This window comes from Andrena cerasifolii, chromosome 1, assembly GCF_050908995.1.
Source record: "Andrena cerasifolii isolate SP2316 chromosome 1, iyAndCera1_principal, whole genome shotgun sequence".
NCBI lineage: Eukaryota > Metazoa > Arthropoda > Insecta > Hymenoptera > Andrenidae > Andrena > Andrena cerasifolii.
In genome coordinates this window covers 16,599,018-16,612,119 of record NC_135118.1, presented here as the reverse complement: position 1 = coordinate 16,612,119, position 13,102 = coordinate 16,599,018, and the positions used below count along the sequence as shown (strand labels likewise).

Below are 13,102 nucleotides of genomic sequence, written 5' to 3'. Positions count from 1 at the left end.
TAATATTGCGCGCCCTATACGAATCCTTCAGCGTAGAGTCGGCACAGCCACAGTGCCCGACACCTTCGTTTATTTCGCAGAAATAAAGTACACGGTTGTAAAACAGCTTGAAGACAATAAAGATTAATGAAATAAAGTGGATGTATTTCCTTTATTTTGCAGCCTCCATTATAAATATCAATCGTTCCATACTTTGATAGTCTCAAAATACTTTTGCCATGTAATACGTGTTCATAATAAAAATATAATCAAGTAACGACGAATCACTTAGAGACAGTAATTTAATATAATAGTTTTTATATTATTTTACAATAAGATAATGCACTATAGATTACCGATTATTATTAAATTAGACGCTTGGCTAATCAATAATTGTATATAGACTTTAATTCTACGTCCTTTCTAGGCGAGCCGTCATTCAACGAAAATTTTTTAATATTCACTCCCCTCGTCCTCGTACACAATTCAGCTACATAGTAATATTACAATAATAAATAATTGCGTTTTTAGCTATTAAAGATTTGCCGTACGCTATATTTGCCATGATCCTAGGTGGCTCAACAACGATATAAATGTATTGAAAAAGGAATGAAGAAATGACATGCACAGAATGCTTAACGGCGATTAATTATAATTCAAGAATAGGGATATCAAAACGAGTCGGATGTTCTTTGTAAACGTTCCATGTACAAGGAGAACAGCAGCTTATTACTTTCGTAATAGAATGGATTTTCTATAGCGTCAAGATCGGGTTTATATTCAGCTGTATAGCTACTTTGGCTGGAACTACATCCGTCGTACAGCGGCGATCCTTGCGATGGTTCCGAATAATTTGGCGATGGTAAAAAATTCCTATTGTTCCAATCTGTGCCCATCTCGGATATATTCTCCTGCATCCCCGATAAACTATTAATATGAAGGTTGTTGATCCTTTTACTTAGTGGCATAAATTCGCTAGCTTCTTCTTCCACATTGCGTCCTCTTTTCCTGAGGATCCCAAACATTTCGCGATTAAAAGAAACGGACCGACGACCACTTAAATGCCTAAACGAGACGGTTATGTCACTTTACAAATACATAAACAAAAACTAACCTGTTTGCTCGAGTCATCCTTGAATTAACTTGACCTCCCGGTGGGAAGTTCTAGTGTAAATATATTTTTAACCACTGCATATTATGATATCCGTAACTCTTTCTGAAACGTTTAATACAGAGCATGTAGCTTGCGAAATATGCGTTTGTCACGAAAACAAAGCTTGATTAGGCGAATTGGCAATGTACCCCAATATTTTCACACAGCGGTAGTTCGACTCTCGTCTGTCAGAGAGCGCGAGCGACATGTTTCGAGGTAAATGCTGTAGATTGTAGATGATAAAAATGAGAGGTACATTAAATTCTCAAACCAATTTCATATGCAGAAGATAATATTCTGAGGATTAAGTGCTATATGCCATATACGTATCGTGTCCGCAAGATAATTAATCATTTCGTGAGGAAGAAATCTCGTGTATGTACTTGATTCGTCCACAGAATAATTTACCAGTTTCCAAGCCAAATATACGTAAGTGTAAAAGATATATATATATTATATATATATATATATAATAGTAGAAAGATATACATTGCACGTGAAATAACGAGGTGTGAATGCGAAACGGTAACGTAAGAAATAGCAGTAGAGAGATCATTGATTGAAATGAATCAGACTGCAATCTCTGTTCAAGCATATATGTAGTGATTCATCTCTCGTACACGCAAGTTTGCGTTTGACAATTTCTCGGTACCTTACGCTTTTACTTACTATAACAACTAATTACTGTTGCTAGTACCTCGTGACTCATAGTATAACCGTCGATCATTCAGTTACTGACCGGAAGTAGTGTATGCAACCCAATACGCGGTTAGACAGAGGTATAAACATGGGCGTCCGCAGGCTTTTGAGAACAAAAATCGCTTATTTTTCAAAACTGATCGTTTATTAAGTTTATATTAAAAAAGGGAATATTTTTAAAATGTCGGTTTTAAATTTTAATTTAAGTTGGCACTATAAAATGGGTTAAAAAAGCAAGAGGTTATATTTTTTTTGTCCATCATCCCAAAGTTGCCCCCCCTCCTGGAACAAAGTCTCCAGACGTCCCTGGTTATAAAATATCCTTGTTAAAGCTAAGTACATATGTAGATACATATAACGTTACCCTATTATCTGATACGACGGTATTGCGCTATGTATACATTTTTACGTTTCGGTCACTTTCGTGAAAGTTATTACTGAGTAAAAAACAATTTAATTTCTAATTCCTTGTGAACTCTCTGTTCTTCGTCGTGACTGAGCCAATTTCGAAACCTGCTGATGTACCCATTATTTATCTGAGTTAGTGCTGTGCTCTTTCAAGTTTTACTCGCTTCTGCGTGCAGAAATATGATCGAATAATACTTTATATCAAGAATTTTGTAATTTATAGTTTCAGTTTTAAAAAATTATGGTAGTGACGTGTTTCTACCTATAAGGAACTTGTCGACGATCTAAATTCATTTAAATGCAGCGCCTTGTCTTGTATGCATGTACAATGAACGAATTACGTAAGAAATTATGGCGATTTAAGGGCACTGATTGACGCGCTATGCCCGCGTGAGTCACGTGACGGTTAAGTAACTAATGAGCATCGATTCGAATTCGACTTTTTCCATCTGTTTAGTTGATATTTAACTCGCATTTATACGTCTTATTTTCGCTTTACAGAGACCATATTCAGTATCGATGTGCTATAGATAAAATGTGCTTATTCAACGCAGAAACTTGCTCAGAAACCCTGACATGTATTCGCATACGGCAAGATACCGAAACCTACACCGTATTTCTCTACGTTGTGATAAATGACACGGGATGAAGAAAAAAGCGAAGTATGTTGCAATTAATTACACTTCGAAATATATTATATCGTAGCAGATCTCTGCAATAAAAATTCCTCGGATTTGCAACGAAATACATAGATATTAAAAATTAAAAAAAAAATTAAAACCAACTTCAAAATAATAAAAAGGCATTAAAAGGGTAAAAAATAATTTGTTCCCTTATTTAATCTACGATGTTCATATTTTTTAAGTCGACGCCAGGTTTACACAATGCAAATGATGAGGCGCCGACTTAAAAAAATACGAGAGTCGTAGTTTAAATAAGGAAAACGATTATTTTTACTTGTTAGGGCATTTTTATTATTTTGAAGTCAGTTTTATTGTTTTTAAAAAAGAATATTTTTAATTTGTTAGTTTTATATATATTGACACAACATGCTGATGAGATATTTGCGCGTACGTACATAAAATAATAATAATAATTAGGTGACAATAATCTTTATTATTAACCAGAACTGGAAAAATATTGGACCAATGTTGATGCAGTGTAGGATGGGACCACCGGTGCATCGCTCTCTTTCGAATAAAATAAAGATCATCAAAATCGGTCCATATGCTGTGGAGTGAAACGTATGCAGAGACAAACTAAGAAAAAAATACATACGGGTCGAATCTATAACCTCCTCCTTTTTGAAGTCGGTTAAAAATGAATTGGACTTCATCCGTGGAATAATAATAATATTAATAATAATAATAGGAATAATAGCAGTACTACTAATAATAGTAGAAATAATAATAGTAATAATAATAGTACTAATAATAATAATTGGAATAAAAATAATTATAGTAATAATAGTAGTGGTAATAATATAATAATGATAATAATAATAAAAAACGAATAAAACTGATAAAACAATTTATAAATACAACATTGAATAAATTTTAAGTGCGTCACCCAGTTTCACATTTCATTTACTTTAGTGTCCCATATTTCAAATTATTCAACTCAACGTTAAATAAAATCGTTTCACAGTAAAAACGCTTGCATCCAGCATCATATACATTAGTATACGTTTGTCAGGAAATGCACGAAAGATCGTAGATAAAGAAATTGTTGCTCTTGCTGCATAACGCGTCCTCAATAAGAAGGAGACCATTTACAGCGAAAGATTTAAAACCGCCCATATTTGGTGCTTCCACACATGCTCCGGTTGTGTACGTGGGTGTGAACGCACCCTCGTTAGTTGTTGCCTCGATCGAGTCGCTCCAATTACACCGTGATACGCGTGTTGACGAGCTTAATTAACTACAGAAGATTTCCCGGTATGCACGGAGGAAAGAGTCGCAAGAGAGTCCGGCGTCGTTAGGAAGTTGGGGAGCATTTGCCGTCTGGGGAAACGTTTATCTCGTAGGATACCGGCATCCGTAGGATAACGCGGTGTCTTACCAGAGGAACAGGAAGCGTATCCTCGGTGGACACTCCACTGCCTTATCCTGCACTTCTAATCTCAACAGAAATTCTCCTCCCTGCTGTACCATGGTATCTCCATTCTCAACGCTTCAATTTTCAAAGCTGCCCTCTCTTTTTATCAAAAGTAGGTACCTACTGCTTCGGTGCCAGCCTTTGTATTTAATAATAACTTTTTATATTAAAAATATAGTTTCAATTCTAATTGTGAAATACATTGCTGCTTTAAAGTGTCGATTTTATCGCGGTACGTAAGTAGTCATTTTGGTACGTGGATGTTCACAGGGGAGAGTTTGGAGATACGGCGCCCCTAAGCTAACAAGCGTCTACTGTTTTTTCTGTAAAATATTTGTGTACAGGCTAAGTAAGCTGCAGTCTAGGGCGTGAAATTTGGGGCGGAAAATTTTAGGGAGCAGCAAATTTTGGGGAGCGGAAAATTTGGAGGAGCGGAAAATTTTGGGGAGCATCAAATTTCGAGGAGCGGGAAATTTTGGGGAGTATTAAATTTTTGTGAGTATCAAAGTTGGAGTCGAAAATTTTGGGGAGTATCAAATTTGGAGGAGTGGAAAATTTTGGAGTGCAGCAAATTTTGGGGAGTATTAAATTTTTGTGAGTATCAAACTTGGAGTCGAAAATTTTGGGGAGTATCAAATTTGGAGGACCGGCAAATTTTTGGGAGCGGAAAATTTTGGAGAGCATCAAAGGAGGAGCGGAAAATTTTGGAGTGTATCAAATTTGGAGAAGTGGAAATTTTTGGGGAGCATCAAATTTGAAGGAGTGGAAAATTTTGGGGAGTATTAAATTTTTGTGAGTATCAAACATGGAGTCGAAATTTTTGGGGAGTATCAAATTTGGAGGATCGGCAAATTTTTGGGAGCGGAAAATTTTGGAGAGCATCAAAGGAGGAGCGGAAAATTTTTGGGAGCGGAAAATTTTGGGGTGTATCAAATTTGGAGAAGTGGAAATTTTTGGGGAGCATCAAATTTGGAGGAGTGGAAAATTTTGGGGAGTATAAAATTTGGAAGAACGGAAAATTTTGGGGAGCGATACATTTTAGGGAACGACAAATTTTGAGCAAAAGGAATTGAATAATTATACCTAGGTAATTCACTTCTTTTTTATATAGCGAATTAGCACCAACTCATATGTGAGTTGCCATACTGAATTAATTTTGAAACTCTTTTAAATTAAAATATTTGATGATATTTCACAGACGGGGCAGCAGCTGCTTGTTAACCTAGGTACGCCAAATCTCCAAATCCGCCCCTGTTTCAATTTAAACGAGTTGAGAAAATTTTCAAATTACTAATTCAATATGACAACTCACATATAAATTATTGCTGACTTGCTATAGCAATTATCTTCATATATGAAGAAAGAAGTGAAATTTTTTTAAACTTGTCTCAAGCCTCTGGATTTAAAGATCATCCCTCGCTTTCGGTGTTATGGAAAATACATAGACATTTAATTTTAACCCCCAAATTTATACAATTATTTACAAACTATGCTATTATAAAAACATTTTGTTACCTTTCTCAATTTCTCTCGCCCAGAATTTGCAGCCTACTTAGCCCACACAAAAACCCACCCCTATCTATTCACGTTGGAAAAATAATAAGAATAATAATTTCACTGTTTTAGATTGAGCGTGTACAATGGATGTAGGATTGCCCGGAGGCATTCCAGTTGGGAGCGTGAGTTTGTATGCCATTCCACGTAATTATAGTTTCCGAATGATTTCCGAGACCCATCGGCCGTCAGTGGGTCAGAATATACTTTCTAGCAGAGAGCGATTGATCAGTGCTCTGAATGGAAACTCCGACTTGATACTCCCGACCGAACTGTCCAGTTTTGTTTGCGGTATTTCAGGCAAACAATCGCCTTGCTTTAATTCCCGCAGACCCCCGCTGTACCTATTTTCAATGTTGCAATAGCGATTGTGGATCAAAGAAGCTAAATCGCTGAACTTGCCTGCGAAGATACGCATACATACACCGGACCTGAATCGAATACGTGTACGACGCGGTGGCCTTGATTCCTAAAGCTGTGAAAAGATCCCGTCGTCGGGTCAATTAAACCAAGCCACGAAGTCATTGACTTTGGGTGCACGGCCAATTTCTCTTCGACAGTCCGTAACGTGGCGCGTCCCAAAACGCTTTGGCGTCAAGGATACAAGTGTCGGTTTTGCACGTGGCCATTTTAGGTCACGTTTTTTAATATTAATTAGTTCCGATGGAAACGCGGCGCAAGTTGCGCACGCAAGAAATGCGGTAGGATACGGTTTTAATGCTCGCAGAAAGTATTAATGTAACTTTATCTATTTAGTTTGCTTCTGCGATGAATGTGGACGCCGTGTACATTGTATAGGTGTATTATCTATAACGCGGGGCGGCCGGCGTTGCGACGTCGACGCGATAAAGTTGAAAACGAACCAACTCCATTTATGGACATATGCAGAGGAATGAAAACGATTGCTCAGCGCGTGAGTAAGATTTCAGATTATTTGGCATGTTTGCTCGTCAAAGCCGAGACTACACGTCAATATGATACGACAGGAAATTGAGCCGCTCCCAACTCCAGCCGGCGAGCATCTGCATTGTATGCACTTCGCAAACTCCATCGAAACAAGCGTATACCATATTTTTTACTCCCCCGCAATATTTCCAGTACAGCTGCAAAGTAGAAGAGTTTTATTCTTCTTGTATTTTTTTGTTGGACACAGTGCAGACAAGCATCTTAATATATAAAGCAGAAAGGGTTCGTGTGTTTGTTTGTCACATAAAAAATTTCGAACGGTAAACACTGGCTTCGCGAAATCTGCCCCAGCTCGTTATGTTTAGCTAATCCAAATGAATAAGGCTGTTTTCACAAAAAAATAAATAATCTCGTTTTTTATAAAAGCAGAATCTAAATTTCGGGCGAAGCCGAGTAGTGAAGCTAGTATACCATATTTTCTACTCCCCCGCAATGCTGTAAAATACAAGAAGAAAAAAATTCTTCTGCTTTATAGCAGTACCCGAAATCTACTAAATTCGATACATATTCAAACACCAATTCAAACTGTTCAGAGCAATGTACAACAATGTTCCAAGGAATGTTTAAACTGTGAAGAGTATCAAGGAGAAACAGTTCCGTTCCAAAGAATTAAAGTACCCAAGGCTCGCACTAGGGGAGTCCAAACAGGGCGAACGCTCGTAGCGGCAACTCTGGTGGAAAGAGAAAATTAAGATCCGTAGCAAAGTGAATCGTTTTGGAAAAGTTTTAAAGAAGTAGGTAAGGCTTTTGTTATTCAACAAACAAAAGTTTTACTCGCGGTAAACAATTATATTTTAAAATAATTATTTATGATTAAGGATGAACTTCAGTAACATTGAAAATAAGCGAAAATCTTTGAAAATTGGAGGCATTAATCTTTGTGCAATAGTAAAACCCTCTGCAAAATTTTAGAAAAATTGATTCGGTAGTTTCCAAATTATTTAACTTAGAGTTTTATTAATATAATTAAGATATGTATGATCAACACTCACTAAATATATCACATTGGCACACTTTTCACTGGTTTTCATATAAGTAAAAAGGAAAATTATAGTTTGATTATTTCATTTCTAACAGTTGCATTTCAGGTACACTCCATCAAACGAGTTAATGATAAATCATCAAGTATTCAATAAATTAGCAAAATAAGATAACAAATAAGAGCGAATCAAGTGAATTTGCGATAAAAATACAGCATTGCCATTTCTGACTGGTTTTCATCACAGGAAAAAAGCCTTATTAATATCTTGTAAATGGATTAACTTTTGGCTAAGATTGTCACTGAAGTTCATCCTTAAGTGCAAAGGGCGGCCAACAGAGCTGCGGAAGAGCTAGATCGGGTCCTGCAGGTATCTTAAACCTTACATCCCATAGATTGAGGAGTTACCAGAATATTCGACTGGCAACATATTAAAATAATCAAATTATTTTTACACGTTCGTAGAACTATAAGCTCCAAGCTACCCTTGTACCACCAGTGTACACCCAGAATACAAACATAACGCATCAGGCATTAAAATGAATTCCCACGCTGGGCATCGGCGGGAGAGGCCGTTGATTGGTGGATTCAATAACGAGTGCATTTATTGATCACACAACGATGCCGATTTCACTCGAAAGGATACAAGCCCGGTCGAGCCGATGAGTAATCGGAACGGTCCCTTCCCTACCTACGCACCCCCGGCAGACGGATGAAAATCAAGGCTGTCCCTTGGCCAAATTGGACTAAGGTTTGTTGGGTTAGGTCGACGCACGTGATCCGTGGCGTCGGTCCCGTGCGTCCCCAAAGCGCGAGGACCCGCGTGCCACGCTCGCCGTGCTATGGCGAGAGGGACGAGGGTGAATTTGCAACGGTGGCTCGTCACTTTCAATGCCACGTAGCCAGCGCCACGGGGGTGTCCCCACCCGTCCCAATGCTTCTCTGTATGGGGTGAGTCATGGCGCTCCCTCCCGGTTTGGGCGTGGTGGCCGCTGCAGACGTTCCTCATCGATCTCCCCACGGCCATGGAACACCATAGGGCCGAAACGGCTCGCCAAGGTGGTCCTTTTAATACCGCGGGGGCCTCCTGTAACGAGCTACCTCTCGGAGCGCTCCGAGAATATTTTTTTACCCAGGACCAATCTGAATCGGCGCAAATCGTTAAGCAGCCCCCACTAGGCGAAACAAAGGGGCCGGCACGGCGGAATCGGATGCAGGGAAACATTATCGTCGCAGTTTAAACGACTTTGAAGATTGGAATTAATTAATAATTGGTTTAAGGGGTTACGCCTCTTAGTCAGCTTTTGAAAAAGAACGCGATTTTAAGGAATTTCTTGTGGAATATCTACTGTATATTTTTGTTGCAACTGTTCGCTTTATTTTAAAAGTACATAAGGTGGATGTCCCAATTTCTGCTCATGCCCCCATTTCTGATCATTTCGTAGTTTTCTTATTATTATATGCGTTACGTTTGTACTATAGTTGCAAGGAAATAATTCTAAATTATTTTAACACTTACGCGAGTAATAGAAATACAGACATTTAGAGCATTATATATTTAATTACAAATTACTAATAGTTAAACATCTTGAAATATCTTTCTTGAATAGTTTTTTGAATTCGTTGATTTATTATTAAAGAATTAATCAACTACTCTGCAAATTTTCATCGCAAACAAATTTTTTGCACCTTCTTTATGACCAGTTACCTTTTAAATCAGCAGAAATTGGGACATTCACCTTATACGCAGCCAGTCTCAGTAATTTTGTTATAGAGAAATGTTAAAAAATGAACGAATAGCAGCCATTCTCGCGGAAACTGTGTTGATTTCGGTGAGCAAGATATTCCGGAAACTGCTGTATCGATTAGCCTAAACTTCTGCAGACTTCTATTATACAGGGTAAACGCACCAATCAATTAACACTTAAGGCTAATGAATGAACACTTTTATAAAATTATGTTCGCAGCGCGATTGTTTCCACGTGCTGCAAAAATTGTTTGAATGCGAAGCAAGAAATTAAAAGAAGTTTCTAATTAATTAGTGGCTTATTTTAATAACTTATTTCACTCATTTTAATATAAAATGCCCATTCACTGGCACCTGTTCATTTACTGGTACATCCACCCTACCAAAGACTAGTAGATGAACGAAGGATTTTTTATTTCAACAAAAACTATTTTTAATTAACGAAAAACGAAGAATTCAGATATCGAAAAAGCGTGGTTTCGTGTTAAGCGGCCGCCACTCTGACAAAAATCAACTTTTTGAGAAAGAAACTTCGATCATATATTAACACAATGTTTTTGAATTTTTATTTTTAGATGATCCAGCTCAGAGGAAATTTGCTCATCGCCTTTATCAAAGCAGCTTCCGCCAGAATGGCTGTTATTCGTTCATTATTTAATGTTTTTCTGTAACAAAATTACTGAGAGTTGCTGCATAGCTATAAGTATATACCTTTAAAACAAGTGAATAGTTGTAAAAAAAAAATATACAGCAGATATTCCAGAAAAAATTCCCGAAAATCGAATTCTATTTCGAAAGCCGACTAGGCATAACCACTTAAACGATTTGGAAGATCGGGACTAGGTAGTAATTGGTTTAAATGATTGGAAGATTGGAGAAATTGTGTAGTTAACGTGAGAGTTAGAGGGGACGAGGTGGAGTTTTACGTGGAAGGAAAATATTTTTTGATATCGAGGAAGCAATATCGCAAGCGAGGATTACACGATCATTGCTATCTGTTTGGTTCTGTCTGGAGGTAATCTTGAATGAGTAGTACACGTTTCCTTATATGGGAGAAGTCAGTTTCAATTACTGTATACTTTGAAAAACAGCAGTCTCGGGCCGGTATTCATAGTCGCATTTGCTTAAGAATAAGTAGCGACTATGAATACCGGCCTTGTAGACAATTATTCAAGTATTTAAATTTAATTGCTGTTAGTCTGCAGCTTGGAATCAAGATCGCTGAAATAAATCAGCAATTGCTGTTTATAGGTACTTTATTACGTACACGAAACACAAGTCAATGTTCGATGAATGAGCAATGTACGTGTGCCTGTCATTGAAGTAATTCCAGAAGCATGAAAACGTTTCAAAGTACATAATAGATTTCTGTAGCGTGGCATAATACGGTCTTGTAGAATACCAGTAGTAATCTTATCGCTGTTTTCAAAAATTAGGTAGATAATATTGCATTATCTTCGACCTGCTGCGATAATACTGCCCTACGAAGTGCTGTCTCCAAGCTGTGCTTATGTAATGCACCAAGTTTCACCAAATAAATATCCCCCAGCGCTAAACACTTAGAACTGTTTAAATAACTTGTATCTCTACTTGTTCCCGTTTGCGAACGCCCCATTTAAAAGAATTCTTACTCATCGCCGACAAGTTGCAGAAATCACTGTGCTCCCCTACGAAGAAGCGCCCACGCGTGGCGCAGTTCCATGAAAGGCTAATGGGACATTCCATGCGAACTCGGACAGATTTCGGAGTAAGTTTTCGTAGATCGCTGAAATTTAAATGCGTTGTAGTCTTTAGTGATATTTAAACGTACCTCAAAGGATTTTTCGAAATTTTGAAAAATTACGATTTTACAGCTGCTTGAAGTTAAGTGCTAACTTTTTTTCAATGCGTTATAGCTGTGGAAGTAGTAAGCGGATGGAGATGAGCTTTACGGTGCTTATAGAGAAGACATTGAAGTTTTAAGAAAAAATTATTTCACTTTAAAAGAAAATAATTGACCAATTTTTGTGCATTTATTTTAAACAACATCGGGCGTGATTTTAAAAATCTAAAAAAAAAGGAGAATATAGTTCTATCCTTTCCCTTGATGGACAAATTTTCAAAAATTGCCAAATATGAAAGCGACTGTCAAGGCAAATTCAACCGTATGGTATACTATGACCTTCAAAACCACACAAGGTTAGGAATGAAAGAAAAAACTCAATCTACTAGAACTATCTCTGAACTTTTAAACCCTTTCAGGTGTCCGGAATGCACGTGACCCGGCGGGGTCACAGTTTCCTGCAGTGGTGGGATGCAACCGAGTTTTCCCGGTAAACCTAATATTCAATGAAGGTATTCATATCCCCACTACTTTTTTTACCGAATTTCATGATATAAAAAGGGCCACGAATCAATACTCGGGGGCTCATTTCAAGACTAACACGCGTAGACGAAGGAGGCTTGCGAGACCAAGTAGTATTTTCCTTCGAGCATTGTACCAACTTTTACCATACAGTACGTAGAGTTGCTGATAGGTGTTGTGACTGTTAACTCTTATTTTTTGAGACCCCCGCATTTCTCAGTGCGTCAAAACCGAGAGGTGGACCTAGGTACCGCGATAGAAACACTAAACAATTATTGTAAAAGACTGAGATTATATACAGAATATAATTAGTTATTATAAGTTCAGTGTTCTCTTCAATTATCATCCAAATTTCCTCTTTGAGACCAACCCACAAAGATACCGCTTTACCGCTCAAGGGGTATCACATTATAAAGTTACGAGGCTAAACTAACATTCCTAGTGGCTCCCGGGGATACCAGACCACGGTTCATCCACGATAAACACCTTCCTAGTGGCTCCCGGGAATACCAGACCCCGGTTCGTCCATGAAACTTACCTTCCTAGTGGCTCCCGGGGATACCAGACCCCGGTTCGTCCGTGAAACTTTACCTTCCTAGTGGCTCCCGGGGATACCAGACCCCGGTTCGTTGACGATAAACACCTTCCTAGTGGCTCCCGGGGATACCAGACCCCGGTTCGTCCGTGAAACTTTACCTTCCTAGTGGCTCCCGGGGATACCAGACCCCGGTTCGTCCGTGAAACTTTACCTTCCTAGTGGCTCCCGGGGATACCAGACCCCGGTTCGTCCGTGAAACTTTACCTTCCTAGTGGCTCCCGGGGATACCAGACCCCGGTTCGTCCGTGAAACTTTACCTTCCTAGTGGCTCCCGGGGATACCAGACCCCGGTTCGTCCACGACAATCCACTCCATAGTGGCTCCCGGGGATACCAGACCCCGGTTCGTCCACGACAATCCACTCCATAGTGGCTCCCGGGGATACCAGACCCCGGTTCGTCCGTGAAACTTTACCTTCCTAGTGGCTCCCGGGGATACCAGACCCCGGTTCGTCCGTGAAACTTTACCTTCCTAGTGGCTCCCGGGGATACCAGACCCCGGTTCGTCCGTGAAACTTTACCTTCCTAGTGGCTCCCGGGGATACCAGACCCCGGTTCGTCCGTGAAACTTTACCTTCC

General features: G+C 38.8%; 1 protein-coding gene and 1 long non-coding RNA gene across 2 annotated transcripts; one reads left to right on the top strand and one right to left on the bottom strand.

Moving 5' to 3' along the window:
* Positions 1-132: 132 nt before the first annotated feature.
* On the bottom strand, positions 133-1,319 carry LOC143366837 (uncharacterized). Its single transcript, XM_076808255.1, has 2 exons — positions 1,094-1,319; positions 133-987 (listed from the first exon to the last, which is right to left on the bottom strand). Exons 1-2 carry the CDS (start codon positions 1,108-1,110, stop codon positions 651-653), a joined length of 354 nt encoding a protein of 117 aa, XP_076664370.1. The 5' UTR covers positions 1,111-1,319; the 3' UTR covers positions 133-650.
* Positions 1,320-11,169: 9,850 nt separating this feature from the next.
* LOC143370066 (uncharacterized) lies at positions 11,170-12,195 on the top strand. Its single transcript, XR_013085555.1, has 3 exons — positions 11,170-11,329; positions 11,478-11,760; positions 11,824-12,195. It is a non-coding gene; the product is annotated as an uncharacterized LOC143370066 (long non-coding RNA).
* The last annotated feature ends 907 nt before the right edge of the window (positions 12,196-13,102 follow it).